Source organism: Pyricularia pennisetigena, assembly GCF_004337985.1.
Source record: "Pyricularia pennisetigena strain Br36 chromosome 4 map unlocalized Pyricularia_pennisetigena_Br36_Scf_6, whole genome shotgun sequence".
In the NCBI taxonomy this organism is placed as follows: domain Eukaryota; kingdom Fungi; phylum Ascomycota; class Sordariomycetes; order Magnaporthales; family Pyriculariaceae; genus Pyricularia; species Pyricularia pennisetigena.
In genome coordinates this window covers 819,914-843,787 of record NW_021940918.1, presented here as the reverse complement: position 1 = coordinate 843,787, position 23,874 = coordinate 819,914, and the positions used below count along the sequence as shown (strand labels likewise).

The 23,874-nt window shown below is 51.6% G+C and overlaps 8 protein-coding genes across 8 annotated transcripts; 4 read left to right on the top strand and 4 right to left on the bottom strand.

Annotated features, from left to right (window-relative positions):
- Positions 1-1,230: 1,230 nt before the first annotated feature.
- PpBr36_05847 (uncharacterized protein) lies at positions 1,231-3,577 on the top strand (the record flags this gene model as incomplete). Its single annotated transcript, XM_029892995.1, has 5 exons — positions 1,231-1,458; positions 1,656-1,825; positions 1,921-2,050; positions 2,164-2,535; positions 2,597-3,577. 5 exons carry the CDS (start codon positions 1,231-1,233, stop codon positions 3,575-3,577), a joined length of 1,881 nt encoding a protein of 626 aa, XP_029745871.1.
- Positions 3,578-4,067: 490 nt separating this feature from the next.
- Positions 4,068-4,692, bottom strand: PpBr36_05846 (uncharacterized protein; the record flags this gene model as incomplete). Its single annotated transcript, XM_029892994.1, has 2 exons — positions 4,068-4,235; positions 4,321-4,692. The coding sequence occupies 2 exons, from the start codon at positions 4,690-4,692 to the stop codon at positions 4,068-4,070; spliced, it is 540 nt and encodes a 179-aa protein (XP_029745872.1).
- Positions 4,693-5,571: 879 nt separating this feature from the next.
- PpBr36_05845 (uncharacterized protein) lies at positions 5,572-7,448 on the top strand (the record flags this gene model as incomplete). Its single annotated transcript, XM_029892993.1, has 5 exons — positions 5,572-5,607; positions 5,751-5,835; positions 5,922-5,971; positions 6,028-7,159; positions 7,300-7,448. The coding sequence occupies 5 exons, from the start codon at positions 5,572-5,574 to the stop codon at positions 7,446-7,448; spliced, it is 1,452 nt and encodes a 483-aa protein (XP_029745869.1).
- An 853-nt stretch (positions 7,449-8,301) lies between these two features.
- On the bottom strand, positions 8,302-9,461 carry PpBr36_05844 (uncharacterized protein; the record flags this gene model as incomplete). The annotated part of the gene is made up of 3 exons (XM_029892992.1): positions 8,302-9,086; positions 9,233-9,293; positions 9,375-9,461. The coding sequence occupies 3 exons, from the start codon at positions 9,459-9,461 to the stop codon at positions 8,302-8,304; spliced, it is 933 nt and encodes a 310-aa protein (XP_029745870.1).
- Positions 9,462-10,090: 629 nt separating this feature from the next.
- On the top strand, positions 10,091-11,341 carry PpBr36_05843 (uncharacterized protein; the record flags this gene model as incomplete). The annotated part of the gene is made up of 1 exon (XM_029892991.1): positions 10,091-11,341. The coding sequence occupies one exon, from the start codon at positions 10,091-10,093 to the stop codon at positions 11,339-11,341; it is 1,251 nt and encodes a 416-aa protein (XP_029745867.1).
- Positions 11,342-11,869: 528 nt separating this feature from the next.
- PpBr36_05842 (uncharacterized protein) lies at positions 11,870-12,457 on the bottom strand (the record flags this gene model as incomplete). The annotated part of the gene is made up of 2 exons (XM_029892990.1): positions 11,870-12,103; positions 12,170-12,457. 2 exons carry the CDS (start codon positions 12,455-12,457, stop codon positions 11,870-11,872), a joined length of 522 nt encoding a protein of 173 aa, XP_029745868.1.
- A 1,847-nt stretch (positions 12,458-14,304) lies between these two features.
- PpBr36_05841 (uncharacterized protein) lies at positions 14,305-18,412 on the bottom strand (the record flags this gene model as incomplete). The annotated part of the gene is made up of 3 exons (XM_029892989.1): positions 14,305-18,119; positions 18,196-18,285; positions 18,373-18,412. 3 exons carry the CDS (start codon positions 18,410-18,412, stop codon positions 14,305-14,307), a joined length of 3,945 nt encoding a protein of 1,314 aa, XP_029745865.1.
- A 1,394-nt stretch (positions 18,413-19,806) lies between these two features.
- PpBr36_05840 (uncharacterized protein) lies at positions 19,807-22,533 on the top strand (the record flags this gene model as incomplete). The annotated part of the gene is made up of 1 exon (XM_029892988.1): positions 19,807-22,533. The coding sequence occupies one exon, from the start codon at positions 19,807-19,809 to the stop codon at positions 22,531-22,533; it is 2,727 nt and encodes a 908-aa protein (XP_029745866.1).
- Between the last annotated feature and the right edge of the window lie 1,341 nt (positions 22,534-23,874).

The following is a 23,874-nucleotide window of genomic DNA, read 5'->3' as shown; positions in this document are numbered from 1 at the left end:
GATAATGCACAAGAGCAATTGGCTATGTGGAAAAGTTGACTCCGGTGGTCAAAGGATCGGTGCTTCGCCTTGGACCGATTGAAATTTGGGTCGAGCGGAGAAACCAACATCGGTTGGTCTGAAAGCCGCCCATCACTGCGTGCAGCCTTCCACTCATCGATCACTTCCGGTTTACTTTCACAATTTTCTCATTTAACCTGGTTTGATGGGTTTTAGTTGTCATCAAGTTCGATGACTTCAATGCTTGCATTTTCCAACTGTTATTCCTGGGGTTAGTTGCAAGCAATGCTATCAAGTGATGGCCTTCAATAATGGGGACCGGAGTGGCAGTTGTGCCAAGTTTGTCTCGTTTGGGATCGTCAACCGATTTGGATGTGGCAATAACCTCATTTTGGGATGTTGTGCTTCGGTGCTGGTCCAAACTCTCCCATGACAAGCGAGTGAGTGGAGATATCCTAAGCGACAGACGCTGACAAAGAAATACAATCCTCAAGCGGTGTGTACCACCAACCAGAACAGGCCTCAAAAACAGCACCACCCAAGGCAGTCCTCATAAGGCCTTTCATCGTACATGCCACTGTTACATTCTTGGTCTTGTTGGATGCGATGGGTTTGGAAGACGTCAACGTCGTGTTCTGTTTTTGTTTTCATGGGTCGCTATATTGGCCTCTCAAAAGAGGTAACAGGGTTGCGGACTGCAGGCTTGAGTGAGAATGGGAGTCGTTATACTGCAACCCAGGTGTGAGACTTTCTTCAATGGGATACAGTCTGCGTTGGGATTTGGAACCGATCAAAGCTGCCGTCCCTCCACTTTGCAGTACACTAGAAGAAGACGGATGGTTCGATGGGACCAAGAATGGCTGCGGCACAGAGAACTTCGAGGTTGCCACGCTGCCGACTACTGGCTGAAATGTACAACTGTCCATACTCTCTCTTTAATGAGATACATACCTTACCTACCATTCTTACCTATCACATGACCGTCATGCCTGAGTTGAGTGCGCGCAGCTCGGGATAAGTGGGTTTGACCTAGTGCGTGGGCGAAATGGTGGGAATCCTCGAACTCTGAGCGGCATTCTCGTGGTTGCCAACCTCGCCTCCTCCACCACCCATCCCTGCAACTACAAACTTCAAAGTAGCAGTGGCCCATCTCGTTTGCACCGAGCAACGACAAGGCTCCGGCAAGAACCAGAAAAGATTGAGGTAGATACCAATCTTGTAAACACGATAATGTCAGACGACGACTCTTCAGCCTTGTCTTCTGTCGATTCGCTTTCTCCACCGCCATCTGGAGACGAGTCCGACGTTCAATTAAAGCGACAGGATGGCATCTTGAAGTTCTTCCACGCCGTACCTAAGAAGGACGAGGCTGCACCCAAGGAAGACTCACCACCACCTCGCAAGCGAGAACCTTCTCCGCCTCATGAATATGTTCTCGCGGATAATCCAGACATTGCCGTGAGTATTTAATTTTTGTTCTTTTTCCAAAAAAGAAGTCGCGTCGCAAAAGCGGGACAACGCGAGATATCGCGTTCAAATATTTGATGTGGGCGTTGGGGGGAGGGGTTAGCTACGTTGCCTAGGTCCGGAAAGGCAACAAACAAACAGCCTTGCTAACTTTTGGAGATGGCCACCACCTGCAAAAAAAATCACAGTTCATTGTTATGTTTAGAGCCAAATTCAACGATATTTTCTCAAAGAACCTAGCAACATTTGGACCTCAGGAACTCGAACGAGAGATTGTCGACTCAACCCCGGGTGATCGAGTGGAGCTGTTTTTGTGCGCCATCTTGAAGCTCCTCCTCAATCGCCAGCAAGAGATCAAGTAGGTCCTCACTCACAACTCACCACGATCGCCAGGCAGACCTTACGTCAAATCCATGCTGGCTACGTACTTACCAACTCCGGGAACCTGAACAGAATTGGACACTACAACAGAGCAGTCGAGGATGCGATCAAAACCCACGAATCGTCATGGCCATCGAGCTGGAACGGAAAGAGCCCTCTGGCTGGCGGAGCGACGTTTGCCTCAATGACACCAGTTCAGAGAGTAGGTTAAATGATTTCCAGCCGCTATTATATATTTTTCAAGCCACCATTTTGATCTACCCTACTTGCATATTGGTTAATGCAGGGACGGTCTACTAACGCGCCCGCCAACAGCTTGACCTCCTTCGAACATTCATCCTTTGGACGATGCAGTACTGCAAGACTGTCAAGGACATCATCGACTCTGCTTACAAGAATAAACGCATGGACGACGACCTGAACCAACCCCTTTCAGTTCAGCCTCTGGGCTCCGACAGCGACAGACGGCGGTACTTTCTGGTTGAAGGCCCCGGAGACACATCCTTCCGTATATATCGCGAGAGCAATCCTGCCGGTTTCCAACGTACATGGTGGAGTGTCGCCGGTAGCATAGAGGAGGTCAATGCCCTGACAGATAAGCTGTTGACCGATGATGGTGGGCCCAAGGCGCGCAAACTGAGCCAAAGGTTACAAGATCACATACCACATTTTGAGGATGCGCTTGAGGTAAGTCTCTAAAGCCAGACTTCTTTTTGGATGGACGGGGATCGTTGCTAACCATATACAGAAACTGAGACGTCGCGAATACCGTCTCGCACGCAAGCAGCAGTTCAAGCGCCCCGAGCCGGGCTTCTCCCTCTATGAAGGCCGAACACGAGGCAAGCGTGCAAAGTACACTTTCGATGAAGACGACTACGATTTCAACAGCGACTCGACTGCGACGAGAAGATCTACGCGCCATGGTACGCAAACGCCGGCCGAGCCTGCCGGCCCCGTCACAACATCACGGGGCCGTCAGATACGGGCACCGAACCGGCTGAACGCCGATATGCTAGGCAGTGCTCCCGGGGCCACGGACAGCGTAGCATCCTATGATGGCGACACCGAGATGAAAGATGACGGCGTGTCCGCAGGGCCGAATGGTAGGCCACGCCGCTCTGCCGCTGTCAACCACGGAACGAACGGCTGGTCGGGAAAGTCATCTAACAAAAAGGCCAATGGGAGTGACGAATTTGACTCGGACGCGCCCGATGATGATAGTGAGCCTGACTTTGGTGATGATGAAGAGGGTGACGAGCATGTTCCTGACGAGAGTGAGGATGACGACGATGAATTTGAGGAAGACGCGGACATGCTCGATGGCGACGAAGTCGACTCGAGCTTAGTGGTGAAACTTCCAGTGAAGGTCTCATATGACCGTCATACTGGCAGGTACACCAAGGCAGATAAATCCGCCGAGAAGCTGACTGGTGACAACGCGCAAGTAAGCCCAAGCAGTTCCGAGAGCAGCAAGCCCGGCGAGACGGTGCAGCGTCAAGCAACACCACCAAGACTAGAACGACCGCAGGTTACTCTCCAATCTCCTATTCCCGACGATGACGACGGCGTTTCAGTTGGTAGGAAGCCGGATCAAACCAAGTCTACAAATAAGCCTCTTGCGCAATCTAGCTCGGGTGCCAACGACCCTGGGCGTGATTTGCCAACCACATCTTTGGCGATTCGAAGCCCGGAGAAGACATCGCAACTTGCAACCCCGATTGATGTTTAGTACTGTCAAGAACGACACATCACCGGAGCTTTGACTGCCATTGGGTGCCTTGTACCAAAATTCATTAACTTGTTGCAGCATATTGGCAGTCTTTTGCATGTTCGAGACCTGTTTTCTTGCACACTCCGTCTTCCATTTTGTAGTCTTGTGGTGCAAATATTATCAGGTTTCTAGATCTTGGTTTTGAAGGCAGAAAAAGAAGAGAGGGAGAGAAAAAAGCTGTGAGCTTGAGCTATAGAAGCAAGAGGCGCTTCTGCGACATGTCGCCTCGGCTTTTGCAAGAATTAGCTCATGATAGATATCAAGCAATCCTTTACACATTAATCACCATTGTATCCAAGTGGCTTGTAGTAGTGCAAAAACATGCCAAACAATAAGACCTTGCACTTGTGTATCTCGCGAACGTGGACCCAAGTATGTCCAGTGCAGACCATGTCATACCAGAAATCGCTCTGTTTCGTCTAAGAAATCACTCATCCATCTATGGAGTCTACCTTCTCCTCCTCTCGGGAGGAATCTTCCAGTTGTTGACCCCGTACCACCACCGCCTCAACCTAGCCCCGGCCGTTGAGCCGTGTATTTGAGCCGTCTTGTTCCAGTACTGCCATCCGCACCATGCCAGATTGTAAAGCGTTCCTTGAAGCAAGGGCATCATAACCTGCCGTATCGAGCCCATGTCAGTCTTGTTTTCGTTCATCAACATCAGGTGAATGAGCTCATCCACCACCCCAGGTGTTGCTTACCTGGTCGCAGACCGTAATGAACGCAACCTTGTACCACGTCTTCGCGTTGGATATGCTTCTGAGATAGCTCTGCTCAAACCGCAAATCCGGCATGGGCGGGAGGTTGGCCCTCCGCCTCCGGCGGTTGAGCGCATGAAAGTCCTCGTCGTCCTCGTCGTCTTCATCCTCCTCCTCCTCGTCGACATGCAGCGGCTCCGGGTCCGAGATGCCGTCTATGCTCCCGACGTCATCGTGATGCTTCTCGCTGGCCGAAAGAGGCTCGACCTTGTCGGCTGCGGTGGAGGGGTTGATGTCGTGCGAGGGCGACGGTTCACGTTTGATGTGTGCGGTTTGGATGGTCTCTGCCAGCTGCGTCGGCAGCGATGATGCCATCTCGGTTGTTTCTTTTTCTTTCGCAGTGGACCGATTTGGGTGGTCACTGTAAAAGTTCTACTCGCTAACGGTAGTTGAAAGCCTTCATAAATATGGACGCAGCGTTTTCCAATGGCGTCTACAAAGGACCCGAAGGCACGCGTGGTGGTTGGTCGTTTGGATACAAAAGCCGGGTGACTTCATCAATCATAATCTGGGGTTAGGGGCTGGCTTGGCTGGGTACCTCTTAGCCTGCACTCCATCAACTCCCCGGCTGGCAAGCAGCCCTTTCTCGCAGCTCCCGCGGACCCTAGTCCTCGTGGCCCGGCCATGTTTCATTGGTTGTTGAAGCTCCGCCTTGACCCCATCGCTCTAAACTATTTCGGTGGTGATTCGAGTGACTCGTTCGTTCACACTAGCCTTCACCTTGTCAGCCTTGGTGCGGGTACAAAATTGGAACGCTGTCATCTATTTTATTCAGAGTTGGCCATGTTGGCCTAACAATTAGCTTAGCAAGCTTGCTGGGTACCCCGTTACCAACCAGCTGGCGCAGCAGAGTGAGGTCACTGGCCCCAAAAGGGTCTCCGCCGCAATCCCAGCCCTTGCCCCTTGTCATTTTCTTTTGGGTGACCAAGTTCAAAACGCGTGGCACAAAAAAAGTCGCCCTTTGCGCTAAAAGCTCTTTATGTCTGCCCCCCTCCTTCGAACACCCCCACTACCATTCGCAAAAAACCATCAGTTTTCTTGATCCTACACATCTTCCAAAAAAAGAAAAAAAAAAAAAAAAAAAAAAGTCGGAACGTATCTTCTCCGGTTTCCCTCGGGAAATAAGGCTTTCTTTTTTTCAGTTTTGTTGTTTCCCACAGTTTGTGACCGACCCAGTAAGGGTATTCTGTCAAGATGAGCGACCCTCAGGCAAATGAGGCTGAGAAGAACGTACGGTTGATGCTCTACTATAATTGGTTCATGTTTGCGGTGCCGGGCAGATTCGTCTGTCCCTCGCCGAAACCCGGTCTCTTCACGGTCGATCCTGGTGTCAAACTTTTCTTGCTGACATTGTGCGACTTGTTGTCTTGTAGATCGAGATATGGAAGGTGAAGAAGCTCATCAAGCGCCTCGAGGCGGCTAGAGGAAACGGCACCAGCATGATCTCGTTGATCATCCGTACGTTGCTGTCCAAACCTGATCCGAGGGCCTGGCATGAGAAACGCCAGAGAAGACTATAGACTAACATGTCGACACTGTCACAGCTCCCAAGGCCCAGATCTCGCAGGCAGCCAAGATGTTGGCTGAAGAATACGTACGTACCGAAGGAGGCTCTCGACGACGCGACTAGTGGCGCTAATACGACAATAGGGTACTGCCTCGAATATCAAATCTCGCGTGAATCGGCAATCTGTCCTTTCGGCCATTACTTCCACCCAGCAGAGGCTTAAGCTCTACAATAAGGTTCCACCAAATGGCCTCGTCGTGTACTGTGGTGAAATCTTGACCTCGGAAGGCAAGGAGAGGAAGGTCAACATCGATTTTGAGCCTTTTAAGCCGATCAACACCTCACTCTATCTTTGCGACAACAAGTTTCACACCGAGGCACTCGCCGAGCTGCTCGAGTCAGACCAGAAGTTTGGTTTCATCATCATGGACGGTAACGGAGCTCTGTTTGGCACTCTGAGCGGCAACACCCGAGACATCGTCCACAAGTTCTCGGTTGATCTTCCCAAGAAGCACGGACGTGGTGGTCAGTCCGCTCTACGTTTTGCGCGTTTGCGTGAGGAGAAACGTCACAACTACGTTCGCAAGGTCGCTGAGTTGGCTGTGCAAAACTTTATCACGGCTGACAAGGTCAACGTTGCTGGTCTCATTCTCGCCGGTTCGGCTGATTTCAAGAATGATCTTAATGCCTCCGACATGTTTGACGGCCGTCTGGCGACCAAGGTCATCAAAGTTGTTGACGTTTCGTACGGTGGCGAGAACGGCTTCAACCAGGCGATTGAGCTTTCGTCTGAGACACTTGGTAACGTCAAGTTCATCCAGGAGAAGAAGCTCATTGGCAAGTACTTTGAGGAGATCAGCCAGGACACCGGCAGAATCTGCTATGGTGTTGAGGATACGCTCAAGGCCTTGGAGTTGGGTGCTGTGGAGACGCTCATTGTTTTCGAGAACCTGGAGATCACCCGCTGGACTCTCAAGGACAGCACTGGTACCGAGATAATCCTTCACACAACTAAGGAGCAGGAGACCGGAAACCGGGATCAGTTCATGGACAAGGAGACGGGACAGGAGATGGAAGTTGTCAACCAAGAGTCCTTCCTCGAGTGGATTGCCGAGCACTACAAGGACTTTGGTACGGCGCTGGAGTTCGTCTCGGACCGTTCCACCGAAGGCAACCAGTTCGTTAAGGGCTTTGGTGGTATCGGCGGCCTCCTCCGATACAAGGTGAACTTTGAGCAGTTAGCTGAAGTTGACGACGATGACGACTACTACGATGGTACGTGACCATATTCTTCCTCTGGTTGCCTGGCCGGAGCTCAGAGAAAGGGAATAATACAACTAACAACCCAACAGATTGACAGACCGAATCCCTCGTTGGGAACGAGGGATACTACACTCAAGTAGCCGCGCCTGCAGAGTCGCCCGTCTTTGAGCAGCGTGCAGCGAAACTGTCTCGGACAGAGCGATTGGCGATGGAGATGGGGCACAAGTCGAGCCCCAACACCAGCGTTGGGCATCAAGTCGTGCGCCCCAGCCCGCTTCGCTCTGTGATGACGGCTTCTTGAGTTTGTGTTTACACGCGGTAGATATCAGATTGTGAGGTAAGCTCGCATCGCAGCTCGTCCTGTCAGCTACATTCTTTATGTAGTCAAGTCAAGATCTTGGTCTGAATCGGCGAAAGCAAATGTAGATGAGAGCATATACAGAGAGCAACCTCGCCACACGAACCCGTCAAACCGTCAAAGGGAGCCTCAAGAAGTCAGATGTCATTTCCAGGGCTTTGTCTATGGTCTATGCTCTGGACAAGACAAATCGGCAAGGATGTTAAGAGGGGTCTTGGTGAAAGGGGACGTATGTGTGGGTGTCTGCCTGGCAAAGTGAGGATACTGCCAGCCTGTACGGGTGGGGAGATATTCCTAGGTAGTCTACCAGCAGCTCGGATCTCGGCCACGACATGATGTGGAACTTGGTGTCCGTTATCCTAACATTCATTTTAACATCTACTCTAGATTGAGAAATCCACCATTGGCTTATAGTATGTGCCCGTTATTGTTGAAAAGGCACAAAGCGGAGACTGGACAGTGATGTGTGACTAGACTAGTGATGAACGGCACGGCACGGCAGACCATATTAACAAATGATTGCTACTGGCGTCTATGTATGAACTCGGCTCATTTTGCTATTGGGTGGTCTCCCCATCGCTGGCGCATTCATGTCTATCTGATCCGTGTTGTTCTATATTGATTCCCCCTATTCTTGGTTGCTATCCCGATGAGTTCTTTTTTCTTCCACATTCGACTTTTCTTGTTTAGTCCCTTGATCCTTTCTATATCTGTTTAACTGGAAAAAGAAAAGAAAAGAAAAAAAAAAAAAAAAGAAGAAGAAGAAAGAAAGACAAACAAAAACCAAGTAACTAGACTACCGCTTGCTCCCCCAGCTCCCCAACCAGCGTGAGCTCTGTGCCACGCGCGCGACATCCTCCAGCACGACAGCTATGCTGCTCTCCGCGCGATCTGCAGCCTCAAACTCGACAAAGAAGAGGTACTGAAACGGCCGGATCAGGCTCGGCAGGCTGTTGATGCTGGTGAGGTCGAGGCCCCGGCGCTGGAAGCACTGCAGGACCTCGGCGAGGGCTCCGGGGCAGCGGTGCGGCACGGTGAAGGACACGAGGGACTTGGTGGCGGCTGCGGCTGCGGGGACGGCGAAGGCGGCCTCCTCCCTCACGACGGCGGGCGGGCCCCTCCGCAGAACCAGGAAGCGCGTGGTGTTGTCCCCGCGGTCCTGGATGCTGCGGGCCAGGACGTCGAGCCCCGTGGCCGCGGCGGCCATCTCGCTCGCCACGGCAGCGCTGGTGCCCGAGACGTCGGCGGCGGCCATCTCGGCGCCGCGGCTGGTGGAGCTCACGTCGACGAGCTCGGCGTGCGCGAGGCGGGTCGACGTGAAGCCCTGCGTCTGGCCAAAGGCCTGCGGGTGCGAGTAGACGTGGCGGATGTGCGCGAGGCTCTCCGGGTCGTCCGGGTTCCTCCGGCCCAGGAGGAAGTGCTGCACGTCCAGGTAGACCTCGCCGCAGACGCTAATGTCGCCAAACTCGCCACCGCGGTCGCCCAGGCTGTCGAGCGTGAAGGTTACGACGCCGTGCGTCGAGTTTTCAAAGGGCACCACGCCGTATACTGCGTTGCCTGCTTGGACTGTGTCGAATACGCCTGTTGTTGTTGTTGTTGTTGTTTTTTCGATTTGTTAGGGGGTGGAAAAGGTGTAGATGAAAGTCTCTCTTTTGGTATAACTGACGCGATACGAAAGCATAAAGGGTAGATAAAAGTATTTGTGTAAAAAGGGAGGCTTGACGTACCTTTGATGGTGGCAGTAGGGACTAACGACCATCCGTCCCCTGGGAAAAGGGATGTGGTAGCCTTTTTTTGGGCGGGGTGGTTATTATATCAATTATCAAGAGAGGGAATAAAGCGTATTGCTTGTTTTTATGCAGCACATACTTGATGGGAGTATGAAGCAGGCGGTCCTAGATATGCTACGGACGACCCATGATTCCCAGGCTCTCGCCGCGTTTGTATGTCTGTCATGATGTGTCTTTTAAAAAGGATTCGCTTCGGTACTCGATATTGGTCTTTACGACGGTGTGTTGAATGGCCAGCTGATGAGGCATCAAAATATGGGTGTTTGAGTGAGGGAACGAATGAGTAAGTTGCAGGTTCAAACTCGATGATGTTGATCATCCATGGTATTAAAATTTATTATTTTTGATAGTAGTCATAAAATACTGGGCACAAAAGGTCAGACTTCCATAACATTTATTTTTAAACATGTAAGGATCAGAAACGCTTTTTACAGGCAACTTGACAACAACATTTGGCGCCCTTGAATCCCAAAAGGGCGTGAATCTTTTTGGACAAGCGTTGAGCATTTTGATCAAGTCAAGGTGGGGTAAGTGATTGTCATCCCAATTCATTGAGATACCTACTCAAGCGGACAAGTTATCACCATCACGTTTCAGCACGTGATTGGCACGTGTACAAGACGGTGGTTGTTCATTGTTTTGTTCCTGATCGACTCAACATTTTAACTTCGTCTTGGCTTTGTGATTGCCAGGTCTACATATTGTTCATTTGCTTTGCGTTTCTTTAATCTTGGGCGATTCCGTTATTCTGCCGAGTAATAACCGATAATTTCACAAAAATCAACTCCAGTCGCAATGAAAGCCATACGTTGCGTAGCATGGCGTACAAGTCGACCATCACAACAACAACACCCCCTGGCAGGACCACAAAGGGCACTACTGTCTCGCTCCTATGCCACCCATCCCTCTCTGGCAGAAAATGACAGCTTTGCCGCCAGACTCCGGGAGGAGATGCTGGCTCGTCCACCGGCCTGGATCGAAGATGACCTATCCCGAACCCGATCCCAGCTCCTCAACCTCGCCCTCGCCGACTATCTCCCGGACAGCGCCAAAGACAGCCAGAACAGAAAGGGCCTGGCCAAAGGCGACGGGGCTGTACATATGCCCCCGGGCCACCACCTGGTCTATTTCCCGCCCATGCTGACCGAGTCGGAGTTGCTGCCCGACGGCACCGACCCTAAACACTCGCCCGGCCCGGGCTTCTCACGGCGTCTGTGGGCCGGCGGCAGCATCGAGTTCGGGAGCGATCTTCGCAAGCCTGATGGTGAGATTTTTTCAGAAACAACCACTACTGATGACGGACTACGTCTGGTCGAAAAGGGGAGGGTCTGCGGCTGCCACGAGTCCATCGCCGACGTCACCGTCCGCGGCCAACCAGGCAAGGAGAAGGTCTACGTCGACCTGTTGAGGGAGTACAGTCAATTCGATCTCAGGAAGCTCGGGAATGTGACCCCGGCCGAGCGGAAGCTCTACGTCAACATTACCGAACGCCGGACCCTGGTGTTCCTCCGCGACGAGGAGGTTGAGGTGGACGTGGCCAAGGCTCAAAACCAAACCCCGGGCAACAGCAGCAGCAGCAGCACCAGGAGCGCAGTGAGGGCGCCGGCGCCCCACAAGCCAGACTACAGCTTCGAGCTCACCCCGTCCCGTCACCTGCTCTTCCACTTCAGCGCACTCAGCCACAACGCGCATCGGATCCACCTTGACCGCGAGTACTGCCGCACCCACGAGGGCCACCGTGACCTGTTGGTCCACGGGCCCCTGAGCCTGGTGCTCATGCTGACGGCACTCGTGGGCGCCACCGGGGGTCCCGTGGGGGCCGGCCGCCGCCGCCATTGGATCAAAAGCATCGACTATCGTAACCTGGCGCCGCTCTATGTTGGTGAGACCATGCGCGTCTGCGTCCGCCGCGTCCCGAAAGCCGACACATCCATCACGTCCGCCAAGGCAACTCCGTCTGTCGATTCGTGGGACATCTGGATAGAGGGTCCTGATGGAGGCAGGGCTGTCAAGGCATCTGCCATCACCTCTAGTCGCGAGAAGTAATGTATTCCCGAGACACCAAGAATTTTTGCGGTTGCGGGCAGTAACCGCATGGTCCGACGTCTCTTGATATATCACATTGTGATAATTGGTTGTGAAAATTGTATTTGGGTTGATAGTGTATGATTCATCACCGTACTGTATTCCTATGAACCAAGAGCGAACCCCACCGCAACCCATATAAAGATGTTCTGACGCCTTGTGCGGAAAACTTTCGCAAATGAAATACTAGAGGGAAAACAAAAAGAGGACCGTCTTCCCGACTGGGAGTAGTGGAAGAGAAGAAGAAGAAAAAAGGGCATCATATTGGTAATCTGTGCGTGCAAGGGAAATTAGAGAGAGATATGACAAAATGAGCACACCTCTTGACGTCCTCGTATCTTATCGCAGTGACTTAGGTGAGCGCACCAAACGGTGTGACAGGCAAGTCTTACCATGGCGGACTGCTCGCCCGTATAAACAGAAACATACTGCTTCGCAGTGGTGTACTACACACAGACATACCTCTCCCAACATATCATCCCGTGGCGCTCAGGATACACTGCACAGCAGCTCGGCCTCAAGTATAAACTTGCCCTCTTTGTACTTCTCCGTAGCCTCGTAGGCCTTGTCATACTTCCACCCGACGATCTCCTTGCACTGTTTGCAAATTATGTCCCTGACAATGTGGCGACCGGTTGTCATGTTGCGCTCGTTGGGCTCGCCCGTCTCGACATTGACCACCATGCTGAAGAGGTAAGCCTTGCCATGTTGACCGCGGAAGTTCTGTATGACGAAGCATGTGTCAGTCTTGAACAAAAGAATGCCTTCAACAAAAGAGATAAAACGAACCCGACTGATTATGTCCTCGTGGTTAGAGAGGTGAGCCTTGCAGTTCTTGCAGCCATATATCTTATTGCTGTTCAGATACGTGTTGTACGCGAGACCCATGATGTTTATTTTGAGCGCCGCTGCGGGCTCAACTTCGAAACCCCGTAACGACACCTGCAGTGGAACGTGCTTGTCCTCGGTGGGCTGGCCGGGCTGCTGGAGATTTGATGTGTGGGGGTCGTGATGATCGGCGCGGTAGCTAAGGAGGTCGTGGTTGTTTTTGAACTGGGTGCGCGGTTCGACCTTCATAACGTTTGCTTGGGAGCGAAAGCGGAGTTTCTTGGGTGGGCACAGAGCGGCAGACGGGGGGATTTTTCAAAACAAAAGGTGAATCCAACCCGACAAAAAATAACAAAGCGAGGAAGGATGGAATGGCGGATCAACTGCAAGGTCGGCAGAAAAATAAATAGGTAAGCAACACCCTTTTCTGTCTGGAGAGAGGGGTTTTGGTAGTGTGACTTGAGTCGAATGAGTCGAAGGGAAGTCGCGTGGGTGGCGTTCGCTGAACCGGTGTGCTATTCGTTCTCCTTATGATTATTGTAGGATATTGCAGGTTTTGTCGGGTTTTGCTATTGACAATAAATCCCAAATCGAACAAGGCAGATTGAAGAAATAAAAGATACAGAAGCTGCGATAATTAAAGAAAAGTCCCAAACAGAGACAGATCACACCCCGACAATGTAGAAGAGGGGGCGACGGACTACAAGCCAACCCTCTTGTCAAACTTGCTTCGGGTCTGCCGCCACTTTGGCCACAAAGGCCAGTCCTGTCAGTAGCCTAGCAGTGAGGGTGTCTCTTTGATACAGCTGAAAAAGTCATGCGGATAGAACGAAAGAAGGGACGGCAGGCGGAGATGGGCGGTGCAATTGGGTGGTTTGTTGGCAAGGCTGCTTTGCCTTTTGACTATCTTCCCAAGATAAGGTACTTTGGGGCTGGCGAACCTTGCCCAAGACCGATTAGTCCGGGGTTGGGCAAGGTATGTATGTGGAGGGGAAAAGGTACATTGTTAAGAAGGAAGGCAAGGAAGGGTAAGTAAGCTAGTTGGGAGCTAAGCTCGGTAGGTGTGTCTAGCCAAGTAGCATTAGCGGGGTACGATAGCCGTTCGCCTGGCTCATCCTGCCTGTCCGCATGGATGTCGGTCCAGTCGAATCAATGACTTGACTTTATGTTAAAAGCCCCATGTCAAGACAGGCTGAACAGACTGTGGGTGGTGTTCTGTTTTTTCCTGGTACAAAATGGGAAAGACCAGGGTTGCGGTAAATGCGGCGGCCCAAGGTCAGAACCCCACATCGGTCTTCTTGGCACCGGTGCGCTACGTAATGGTTAAACGACAAGACTCGAAGCGGGGATGTAACGTGATCGCCAAGGATGCTGGATATAGGCACCTCACGTGTTGCCTCATGTTGCAACACAATGTAGGATAAAGTACGGTACCTTTTGCCAACTTTACTTGAAGGCTGTTGGTTAATTACTAACGTCCTCAAAAGTTGAATGACCTTCCAAGTTTACTTGGCTCGCAATCAATGCAGCCGTTGCAATAAACAAGCACAAAGTACACCAGCAAAATACCAAGCAAAAACTTGGTCAAGAGTCATGAAACTGATAAAACAAAACCCCCCAATGCTGGATGACGAACCTCTCATTGCAATTGCATGATACTGACAGAACAGACGAAACCCCCCTTCCCGATGCTGCGTATGATGCTTTTGCGACCCGCCAACTCATCTAATAACTCTTAGTCGTACAATATGCACCACAAGCCACACCCTTTTTATGTTTTGCCTATCCCCCACCCGCTAGCCAGCCAGCCAAGTTTTTTTTTTTTTTTTAAGCGTTTATATCGAGACCGTACAGTGGAGATGTGTGTGAACTTTGATTACAGAGAAAAAAAATATGCCAAAGACGATGTATGGAGACGTCTTGACACAGAAAAACCCTTCTCCGTAAACAGGAGGGAGTTAATAAAAACGGTATACCATATAAAAGATTGGGAGAGGAGATATGGAAAAACGGGTTACTATCTCGTAGTAGATGGCACGAGATGTTGAATGAAGTTTGATTAAGCAATCCCTATGGCAGCAAGAAGAGTTTTATTTTCATGCCTTGGTGCTCACGGGCTCGGCACCCCTGCGCTTGGGGTTGGCACGACCAGTTCGTTTCTTGGCCGCCGGCTTCTTCTGCTTGTCCGTGCCCTCGATGAACTTGAGCAGCTCGTCGATGCTGCGAGAATCCATCGACGAGGCAGCCGCGGGTCTCTCAATTTCCGACTTGGCCGCCTTGGCCGCTGCGGTCGAGGTTGAGCCGATAGCCCCAGCCCGGGGTGTGAAACGGATGCCGGCCCGCAGCCGCCTCTGCTCCACGTCTTTGGCATGCTTGGCGATGCTGACGGCGTTGGTCGTCAGCTGTTCCAACCAGCCCTCTGCCTCCTTGGTGTTCTTGTCCTCCGGTCCGAGCTCGGCCAGGAAGATGTTGTAGCTTTCCTTCATTTTAACCACGGCAGCCTTGGGCTCCTGATCCAGGGCAAGGGCCTGAGCCAGCTGGAAGAGCAGCGTGGCGCTGTTGACCGACTGCCGGCCGAAGACCACATCGCAGATACGCAGGGCCTCCTCGAACCACCTGCGCGATTCGTGGTACTCCTTGAGTTGCTGGAGCATAACGGCAGCGTTGTTGATGGTCGTAATCATGTCGGGGTGGTCCGGGCCGTAGATGATCTTCCACATGTTGAGCGCATGCTTAGTGAACTCAAGAGCTTGCTTGCTGTCACCCAGCTGGTAGAGGAACAAACTCAGGTTGAGGTAGTCCAAAAGGGTTTCCTGAGAGTCCACACCGATGGTTCGTTCGGCCACGATGACAGCCTTGCGAGCGAGCTCAACGGCAGCATCCTTCTCCTCCAGCTGGAAGTACAGCATGGCCAGCGAGTGGTACACACGTGCTACCTCGGGATGAAGAATGCCATAGATCTGCTCGTGCAGGGACAAAGACTCCAGGAGAAGCTCCTGGCCAATCTTCCTCTGGTTTTGAAGGATCGAGATCCTGCCAGCCTCGAGCGCCTCCTCCGCCAAAACGCTACGAGGAGACGAGTCCTTGACGATGGGGACGACATTAATAATATCGTCTGGGACGAAAGTGTGCGGAACGCTCGATGAAGAGGTGACCGAATCGGGAGAGGTATCCCTGGCCGCCTTCTTCTTCTTCTTGTTCTTCTTGTTGCCCTCGGTAGGGGCGTTCCCATTTCCGTTGGTTGTCGGGGCGGCCGCGGGCTGGCTAGCACCATCCGATATGAAAACGAACTCCTTGTGCTGCATTTGGATACCCAGCTTCAGGCAGACCTCACGCAACATGTGCAGGTGGGGAAGGTTGTTGTACCAGTCCGAAGCAAGGGTGTAGCGGAAGCGGCGCGCAACCTCGTCCTGAATCGAGGTCCTGAGACTCTCAGGGGTAACATTCTCGAAAGCCAGGTCTGCATCGTCATACAGCGACCTGATCGACGGGTCGATCTCAGCTGTGGGCTTGGGGTTGAATGCGGTGCCAAGCAGGCAGTTCAGGAGATGCGAGATGCACGATGAAGTGAGGGGAAGAGGCAGGTAGCGCAGGTGCTTGGCGGCAACGTGCTTGAAACCTCTTGCGATCATCTCGCGAACGCTGACCTCCTTCAGGCACTGCAGACGAGGCCCATCGCTGGCAGTGGCAACCTGGCCCAGGTACCTCAGGTTGATACCACGCTTGTGAAGCAGTCGGCTGAGAGACTGGCCATCCATAGGGAAGCTGATCTCAGACTCCTTAAGGTCGTTGAGAAGATCTGGAATGGCAGTCTTGCGCAGGTACTCGCAGGCGTCACGGACGTCCTTCTCATCAGCGGCCATGGCCTTCTTCTCGGCATCGGTCTGGGGGACCTGTCCACTGAAGACGTCGGGGTTGAGGGTGAATGAGAAGTCGGAAACATCGATCCTATCGCTGTTTGCCTCCTTCTCATCCTTCTTCTCATCCTTCTTCTCATCCTTCACCTCCTGCTTCTTCACCGCCTTCTTCTGCACTGGCTTCTTCTTCGGCTTCTTCTCCTCTTCCTCATCCTCGTCACTGCTGCTCTCCTCGCTGCTGCTTTCGTCACTGCTACTCTCCTCCTCACTGCTGCTGTCGCTATCCTCTTCGGACTCAGCCTTGGCCTCCTTCTTCTCCTCCACCGCATCTTGCTCCTTCTTAGCCTGACCACGCTTGGCCACCTCTGAAGAGACCCACTCCCGCATCTTTTGTCTCACGAAAAGCTCAACCAGCTCGGGGCGCAGCACTGTCATACGATGGGGGTATTCAGGGCCGTCCGAGTCTGCCTCAACCTCCTCCTGCCATGACACATCCAGCGGCGTGATGCGGTAGAGGTCCAGGACGTACTTGCGGCCATCGGTTCCGACAAGACCCTTTGTCTCAACGGATCCCTCAAGGTCATGGCGCTTGCCCTCCTTATCCCAGACGGCATGCGGCTTCACCTTCAGTGCCTTTGAAAGCTTCTGGAACTGAGGAACAAACCGCTCATCGGTTGCGACAACGTCCTTGCCGTCAACTGCGCCGTAGTCGATCTGGTTCTCTCCGGGCTCTCTCTGCTTGAAGATGCCGGGAACGATGCTCTGGCCGACAATGCGCTTTCCGAGGTAGTCGACGACCACGGTTCCGGGGGTGTAAAGGCCATCGATGTCCAGCTGGTTCACTAATTTGACACCAGAAACATCCTTGGCGGTAGCGACCCGCGCTGCTTCATCGCCACCCTCAGACGTGAATGTACCGACACCGTCAGCGCCGAATGAGAAGAAGACGTTGTTGTAAACAAAGATTTGCGCGTCCTTGCCCTCGGTCGGGTTCAGGGGCGCAACCTCGCCACGAGCAACGAGCACGGCGCCCCGAGCAGCAGCGTCGTTGTAGTCAGCGAACAACTTGGAGATCAAGCGTTCCCTGAAGACACGGTCCTGCACACCATCTTTGGGCAGCTCTTTTGCGGACTGGAACTCTTCATTCCAATCCCTCAAGGTGTCGGTGTTCTCTACACCAGAGACGAGGAAGGACTCCTGAGTTCTGGTAATATCAGGTGTATGTGTGCAGGCAGGTGAGTTGGCAGACGGAACCAGCCAAGGAGCAGCAGGGATGGCGTTTGTGATCTGGAATGTGGAAAGGGGTTCCCTTTGGTTGGTGTACTCCTGAAGCTCGGCAAAGGCCTTGGAGAAAGAGGGCGAGAGTTGCTCTATCAGGGTCAGGAGCGAGTGTGCAGCGTACCCCTTAGGACCTGCACGGGGTAACGGGTCGAATTTGCTGTTTGAAGATTTGTTGACGAAGAATCCACCAACATGCCCCGTGATTTGGAACTGCTCGCCTTCGTTGGTCGTGATGATGAGGTACAGCAAATGACCCTTCTGCCTAAAGTGTGCTGGCGGAGGGTTCCATGGAGAAACCTGGATGGCCTTGACAGTCTTGGGCTGAGGGTCGTTCTCCTTTGGTAGAAGGGCCTTGACGTTCGGCCGAGCATTGAAGTCGTATTCTCCTACCGCAGCGGCATTGCGAGCTTCGGCGGCAACAGTGTCATATACCGAGAGGCCTGGGAGGATGCCTTGGACAGAATCAGTCCGGTCTCCGGCGGCGCCGATCAACTCACGAACCCTAATCAAGTGAATCCGCGCCTCCTTCTCGGTGTAGGGGTCCTCGACAAGATGAATCTCATCACCATCTGCAATGTCCTTGATCTCGGATATTTGAGCAAAGTCGTTGATGCGCTCGCCCTTGTGTTCCAGGTGAAAGCACGAGTATTGCAAGGCGTTGGGCATCTCAATAATGGACTGTCTGACTTCATGGACCTGCTCGTGGGGGGAGACAGCAATGGGTATCTTCTCGGAGTTTTGAGGGAGAACTATGGTCAGAGACAGAACAGTGTCTATGGTACAATGCAAAGTTAGTATCCACAGCAAATTCAGGGGCCAAGAAGTTATATTTGCTGGCTTCAAGCATACCCTCTGGAATCTGCTCGCCATTTTCGTCGGTGACGGGAACATTAGCCACATCCTGTGCCTGCTCGGGGGTCGACTTGGGCGCATCAGCAGCTGGTAAAGGCGTCATCGTTAGTCCTGATCCAATACAGGCAACCGGTCACCCTCCTTCTCAATCCGTTTCGAGGTTGGTAGGCATACCTCCGTTAGGTGCAGCAGCACCGCTCGTCTTTTCAGCCATGTTGAAGATTATTTGAAGGGTATAGCCCGGCACAAAGACCGTCAAGGAAAGTGCGTTGCTGGTAAAGAAAGTTTTTTTTCTTTCCTGGTAGGGCGGATGGGGGTGGGAAAAAAAAAAGGTAGTAGGTAAGGTAATTTAGAAGCTCTAAAAAGAACGCCAAAAGTGGCAAGTAGCTGCAGAAGGGTTCAGAATAGAATTGAGTGTCTAGACAGAAGGATGAAACCCTCAAATGCAAAGAATTAATCCCGTTTTTGAACACCTAAAGAAAAAAAAAACGGCCACTGCAGGAGATGTTGAGAAGAAAAGTTTGGAGTCATGAAATTTTTCTTAGCCTCTCTCCTCTCTGCATTGCAATCGCGTAAATCCACTGGGCACGCGACGTATAGGGCAGGGATCACTTGCCGGAAATACCCGCTGGGTTCAGTTATGAGGGACGGTACTGGCTGTTAGTGACTTGCTGTCATCGACTTTTTTTTTATTACATCCATTTGAGCTCGAGTCCCGCACCGAATCCGCAGCAAAAAAAAAAAAAAAAAAAACTGTCCCGCAAGCTCCAAATATTTAATCGCACGAGTCCACCGCTGAAGATTTGTCTAGTCAATGCAGCTAAGATGTGCTGTGCACAATCACTAGCCATGTCTGACATTTGTTCCTTTCGATACTTTAACAGTCTACCTCCTTAAATTCGTTTGCCCTGAAATCTTTGGCTCTTTATCATTAACCATGATGCACATTTGAGTATGACGCCTAAATTCGGTAATACTTTGACATGGTGGTGGCACCCAGACAAGGAGTTGATCGCATGGGTTGCGAACCACTACCCACACCGACAAACCCCTATTGCAAATTCCATCCGTCCGTCGGGACGGATGGCTCTTCGTGGAACCCCGCCCAATAGAATTCACAATTTTGCCCCGCAAAAATTAGGAGCTGTCTCCATCGACCTCTTATCTTATCAGGCCACAAAAGGAAATGGAGTAAACAAACCAATGTTTATGTTTACTCTGTTCCAGCTCATTGGATCGATCTCACCTTATTGAAGGCACAGCTCGGAAACCACAGATCCATACCAATTTGAGTTCTGGGAGAATTCCTAACTAGAGTTGCATCAATTTTAATGACCTTGGACATACTCTTCTTGCAGTTCTTTTGGGTCTGATTGGGTTCCTCCAGTTCTCCGGCTATCTTTTACATTCATACTACTTTGGCTATTTCACGCGTTGATCATGATTGCTGTGCAGATTCACCTTTTTTGATGGCCGTATTATCAAAAAGAAATGAATGTTTAACAGGCTTCATACGGACTTCAGGCAATATCGTTGATTGACACATCCATAGCTTCGACCGCGTCTCTCAAACATTATTGAATATCAGCACCATCATCAACTTCCATAATGGACATGAAAATCGAGCTATCTCACCAGTCTACGGCGGATCTGGGAGTCCCGGAAACCATGGTTTCAATGTCACGACAAAGTCGCACTAGCATGCCTGAATTTCGTGGATCCTTGGAGTTTAATCAATGGACCGCGACAAGATGCCATCGGTTGCTTCGACCGTTGATATCTAGTATATCAGCTTTACAAAGGGAACTGGCCCGGCCTTCTAGTGAAGCGACGGGATGCCGGGCTCACGACTTGGCCGGTGCCGAGAGCACCTTCTTCCGAGGAGCAGAACCGCGGATGGGTCTCGGAAGGGCCAAACCCAAATTCACATACTCGTCCAAGGCTTCAAAGCAACACCCGGCACAGTCCAGAAAAATCAAGAAGGCGCCAGCACCTTGCTTGTCCTCAAAAGCCGCCACTAGCGAGGCCTTTGCTTGTTCAGAAACTGCTATGCCTACACCGATCGCGGTTAAGATACGGAGTCACCAGTTATCTTCACCAGTGGCGTTGCCATCAGGGCTAGAGCCTGCCGTCAAGAGGGGCAGGCCACGGTCAACGCAGGTTTACTCCAAAGGAAGAGTTTATACCTCTACGCGACCAGGCACAACTGCTGAACTAGCAAAGTTACGACCTAGGATGTCAGAAGCTGCTTTCAACATATTGGACTCGATAAATCGATCTTTTGAGGCTATATTACGGGCCACGGCAGAGCCTGCAGACTACGCTGTGTCGAAAAAATCCCTGTTCAGCATGTGTTTACGGAAGCTACCTGCTTACATATCTGGACGACAGCAATGGGAAAGGGAGGATGCCGAGGCCAGGGGCGAGAAAGCGGCATTCAACCCGTCCGAGGTCTCTTTTGGGATTTACAGCGAACTGGAGAGCCTCGGCGCCTGTGAAGGCTACAAGCATCTAAGAACTGTGGCAAGAGCGCATGCCGTACAGATCATGGTGGACGCCATCCGCGATGGCTTGCTGGATGTGGATTTTGTTGGAATCATCGTCTCTATATGCATGTACTGCAAGGCTAATGCAGAAGCTGATCTAATCATGGCATCCGTCACGGATGTCAAGTACCCGAAACCATCTGCACAGATTACCAACTTTGGAGAGGATCGCGCTATGGAGCCGATGAGGCTTATGGTTGAATACGGCGATGCTGCCAAGAGAGAACGGGTCGCCCTTGAGGCCATCTCTAGACTTTTACAAAACGAAAGGCTGCCGCACGACTGGGTCTTGTCAGATTGTTGGAGGCCCGTCTGGTCGATGGCAGTTCGTGTGTTATGCCGCAAGACGGCATGTCAAAGAACTATCGCCTTTGCAACTACGACAATAAGCATCATTTGCCAGAATATTATCCGCAAGCCTCTGGCAACGGGTGACTCTTCTACCAAAAAGATGGCAGTCGAGCTCGCATATTCATCGCAGAAAGCTCTAGTTGCTGCTATATCACCACTAGCAACAATCATGGTCATTGGAAAAGAAGCAGTTTCTTTAGAGTTCAACTCTACAACACAAAATAGGATATCCGCTGTCCGAGAACGGATCAGAGTCATTTTTTATTGCTGCATCGCTAGCTTGAGGACGAAACGGGGCATCAGGCAAAGGAGTTGCATTTTCTTACTACTATTGGCTTTGTACCTCTGCGGATATGGCGACTCAGACGAGGAAGAACAACCTGACGATGAAGGAGTGGAGTTCCAGCTCCGAAAACTGTGGCAAGAGCCCAGAACCAGCCAAGAAACGGCAAAGCATTATGATATGGCGGTAGCACTCGTCGGCTCCATTGCCCAGTGCTGCGGAAGGGGCTCAACGACACCAGCATCAAAATATCTGAATCAGCTTTGCAGACGGGTGCAGGGCCTTGGATTTGATGGAGGAATATTTCAGTCACTGGAAGCAGATGTTGCCTTCTCTCTGGCGGCGAGGACGAACGACTTGCGCGACCTCGCGTTCGCAGAAGCACTGGACTCATCGCGTGCTTCAGAGGCGATCGATGAGGCTCATCGATGGACGGAAACGACGAAACGAATCGACTCAGCATTACCCACCAATATGTTCACCGGGTACCGCTGGGAAGAAGGTATAAGTGAATGGGTTATTGCTAGTCCGCCAACGGCATCCCAGAAGCCGTCATCGCCGTCATCGAGACGCCAGGTTCGCATTAGTGGCATCGCGACACGTGAACCTGACAGTGAGCAGAGGAACAGACAAGCTCGACCACACAGTATCGAGCGAGTCGTGGGCAAGCAGAAAGTTTCGCTGCCCGTCACCTCTGTCGCCCAAGTCATCCCTGCCGGGGCATGTTTGGCAGATGGACAACCAAGGAAGGCCATGTTAGGGACAAATGAGGCGGAAACACCGAAGCATGACTGTATGACTAGAACATTACGTTCCAAGTCAGCTGCAGGCCGTAAAATAGGTACCAATCATGAGCAGAGGTGCGGACTTGGGGCAAAAACCCCGGCCCAGGAGCCGCGCGTCTCACCATCAAGAAGCAGCAGCCGGGGCATTAATAACCCGCAGCCAAACATTTTCAATGATTACGAGAACCCGGCAAAGCGACGGAGGACGACAATAGGGCTACCTTTACGAGAAATTGCCGATCGAGTGAATATGCGGCAGCAGTCACGGCGTGAACCGAGCGACTCCAGCTCTGTTTCAGCGAACCGAAAGAGGCGGAGGTTGACATCTGTCCCGATAGAGCCGAGTAGCGATGACGAGCTATGTCTGTAACATGATCGTTTGTTCTGATTACGGGACGTCCAAGCTCCTTTCGCGGGCGATGACAGCAACCGCGGCGGCTGTAGGAATATGAAGGTCGATGTGAACCCACGTCACATTTAATTGACCGAGACACGAAACCTTCCGATGGATAAATGTTCGGCGTGGGTAAAACAGCAGTCCCGCCGATGGTCTGACGTACTCCGTACAACTATACCTACATTGGGTATAGTACCAGTTCGTCGGTCTCCGACTGCCATGATGCAGAAGGGAGCATCCTTGAGAAACTCAGAGCCAACAACTACTTTTACTCACGGTTAAAGATGTACTGTTTAAGATGCATGAGAGAGGAAAGCGGCAACTCGGACTTGGTTACGATACCAGTGGTCGGGAACTGGGCGCATTTACGACACAGATCCACATTGAATCAGGACAGGACTGTAGAAGTTCTCTCTCCATTGTCTTCTACCCTGTAGATAAGTATCCTCATCCTGTCATCACAATCTGTACCCCAGAACACTGCTAGGGTGTTTTTTTTTTTTTTTTTTTTTTTTTTTTTTGATCACTAAGAAGATCTCGGGTTTGACTCGTAGCTTTGAGGAAGGATGTGTGGAATCGAATTTTAAACCTCAAAGCGCCAAGTAATGGAACCTGGCGTTGATGATGCGTAACTAAACATTACGTAGTATTAGAGCGGTACGAAATTGAATATTTCGACAGGAATAGCTCCTCAGTTACTGGCCAGGGCGAGAATCGGCCGACGCTCTGCGGCGCCGAGCGCGAACATATGTACGGCAATTGACCGGGAAATACCGTCTCTGGGAATTCGTTGGAAGGTGAAATCGTCTCAAAAGTGTTCCCAAACATATCGCATAGGGTCCGCATGTGGTATCGTGGCAAATAGCCGAGCAACTTGCGCAAGCGGGGATCCTCAGATGAAACCAACTTCTCCTATTCTTTTTCTTTTCTTTCTCCTTTTCGTCGAATTTTGGGATCTGTGGCAGCTCGAAAAGGAAGCGCGTAAAAAAAGAAAAGGTTGCAGAATCAACGTCGTGATACCGTAAGCACGGGGCTGTCAGCCCACATTAGCCAGCCCTTGCACAATACAGTCAGCTTTGGAACTATTTTTTTTTTCTCTCTTACGCTCGCGCTCTCCGTAATTGCGGATTGAAGATTTTTGTCCTTTTTTCTCTTTTGCGCCGAGGCTTGTGGGCGCATCACACTCGCTTCCTTCCGTTTCCCCATTTTCTCAACATCTGGGGTAGTACTAGCAAGTTAAATCGGGTACACCATCTACAATTTTACCGCCGTGACGGTTCGGTTAGAATGTCCCCCGATTGTTTTTAGAGACGT